The sequence below is a fragment of the Orycteropus afer genome, unplaced genomic scaffold (genome assembly GCF_000298275.1).
Source record: "Orycteropus afer afer isolate SDZICR_OR568_19922 unplaced genomic scaffold, OryAfe1.0 scaffold00856, whole genome shotgun sequence".
In the NCBI taxonomy this organism is placed as follows: domain Eukaryota; kingdom Metazoa; phylum Chordata; class Mammalia; order Tubulidentata; family Orycteropodidae; genus Orycteropus; species Orycteropus afer.
This window is the reverse complement of record NW_006922443.1, coordinates 395575-397838: the sequence shown is the minus strand read 5'-3', so window position 1 is coordinate 397838 and position 2264 is coordinate 395575. Positions and strand designations below refer to the sequence as shown.

At 39.8% G+C, this 2264-nt stretch overlaps 1 protein-coding gene across 1 annotated transcript in view; it reads left to right on the top strand.

Annotated features, from left to right (window-relative positions):
- LOC122151896 (protein LTV1 homolog) overlaps nt 1-1444 on the top strand; it is a 5084-nt gene extending 3640 nt beyond the window's left edge. Inside the window, 3 exon segments of the mRNA XM_042783309.1 lie at nt 186-514; nt 517-698; nt 700-1444. Of these exon segments, the coding sequence (XP_042639243.1) occupies nt 186-514; nt 517-698; nt 700-1444 (1256 nt within the window).
- The last annotated feature ends 820 nt before the right edge of the window (nt 1445-2264 follow it).

The window sequence follows — 2264 nt, the reverse complement described above, 5'->3', positions numbered from 1 at the left end:
CCATTCTCTGGAGAAGGATGTCATGCTTGGTAAGGTGGAGGGTCGACAAAAGAGGGGAAGGCCTTCAACAAGATGGATCAACGCAAGGATCATGGAGCTGGTGCAGGATCAGGTGGTGTTTCATTCTGCTGTGCACAGGGTTGTTATGAGTCAAAAACGACTCGACAGCACCTAACAACAACACTACTACCTACAGCACCTGGAAGAAACTTCTGGGCCTTTGGAACTTATTTCCACAGGTAGCATCAGTGCAAACAACAGGAGAGATGAGAAAGAAGAAACTGTTATGATTCCAAGTACAGGAATTAAGTTGCCTTCATCAGTGTTTGCATCAGAGTTTGAGGAAGATGTTGGACTGTTAAACAAAGCAACTCCCATTTCAGGCTCTACGCTGGATTCTGATGCTGACATTGTTTCAGCTTTTGATGATGAATTTGACAATCCAGATAATCTGCTAGAAGATGATTTTAGTCTTCAGTTCAATAAACCAACAGGAAAAGAAGAGGGAATGGATATATATATAAATCTGAGACTGAAGATGGCAGTGAGTGGGAGGATGTGGATGAGAAGAAAAGTGGTAGTGACAGTGAGGACTATGACACTGAAGGTCCACTGTCGGATGAAGATGATCTGTCTGCCCCAGGCCAACCTCAGGTAGCTATAGAAAACAACTTTTTCTGTGATGAGGAAACAGCATCCCTTCACAGAGTATTCCATGACTTCCTCAGTCATGAGGAAAAATGGACAGCTGACCCTACATGATGAGAGGTTTGAGAAGATTTATGAGCAATATGATAATGATGAGATTGGTACTCTGGATCATGCTGACTTGAAAGGTTCTCTTCAGGTAGACAGCAGTCGGTTGCAGGAATTTTTGAATGACTACTATAAAGAGAAGGTAGAGATTTGTGTAAAATTGGATGTTCCTGAACTGTTTGAAGACCAGGATCTTTTAGTGAATGAGCTCAATGAGTCTGTGGAGGAAGAAATTGTTACTGTAGTTCTTGAGAAAATCAAAGAGAAGTGGGATTGTGAATCCATTTGTAGTACATGCTCAAATTTATATAACCATCGACAGCTTATCAAGGATCAACCAAAGCCCAAACCAATCCGAATATCTTCTAAAACAGGAATATCTCTCAATGTCTTACCTAACAAAGGACTCACAGCAAAGCAAGTTGAATGAATGCAGATGATTAACAGCAGTGACCTGCCTAATGTATCAACTGAACCTCGTTCTAAAAATGAAAGCAAAGAAGATAAAAGAGCAAGAAAGCGAGGTATACAGGAAGAGTGCAAAGAACAGCTAAATAACAGATTAGCCTTCAAACTGGAACAAAGAAGACAGGAAAAGGAGCTGCTGAACTTGAAGAAGAATGTTGGTGGTTTAAAGCTATGGAGTGGAGCATTTAGAATAAGGCACTTTTCTCTTTGTCGTCATTGACGAATAAGGATCTTCAAAGAGATAAAAACTGTTTGCTCTGCTGTATATATTGGTAAATATCGAAAAAGAGAACGGTTAAATATTTTAATTATTTTTTATACCAACAAATCTGTCAACCATCTTGAAAATATTGTCATATTTTTTAATGCTATAAGCTTAGAGTTGCCTGAAATAAATGGCTTGAATTGAAAAAAAAAATAGATTATAGGGGTTGGGAGGGAAGAGTGGAAACTGGAAGACAGCACTGGAGTCTATTGCAGTGTCTAGGAAAGAGATAATAAGAGTTTCATGTAGGTTAGAAATGGAGGAGATGACAAGAAGGGGGCAGATTTGGGATATGTTTTGGAGATGAAGTTGAAAGGACTTGCTGATGTTTGTGAAAAAGAGAGAGAGATGAGGAGTAAAACCTACATTTCTGGCATGAGCAACAGGGTAGAGAGCAGTTGTTAATCAGAGGAAGAATTCAGAGGAATTGGCAAAGAAAGGGGTGAGTTAGATCACTATTCTGCTTTGTATCTTAAGTTTGAGATGCTATGGGAGAAGACAAGTAAACAGCAAAACATAGGACAAGTCTGGAACTCAGAGGAGAGGTCAAGGCTAGAGATAAGATTTGAGAGTCACTGATATATATGATATTTAAAGTCATGAGAATGTAAAAAATCTTTGAGGAAAAGTGTAAAGCTAGAAAAGAGAAGAGTTCCCAGGGGAAGGGAGTAACCTAATGTTATCTCATTGATTCTGACCCTATAAGACAGGGTGGGAGCTCTGGTAGCACAGTGGCTAAGACACTTGCCTGCTAACCAGACGGCTGGCGGTTCAA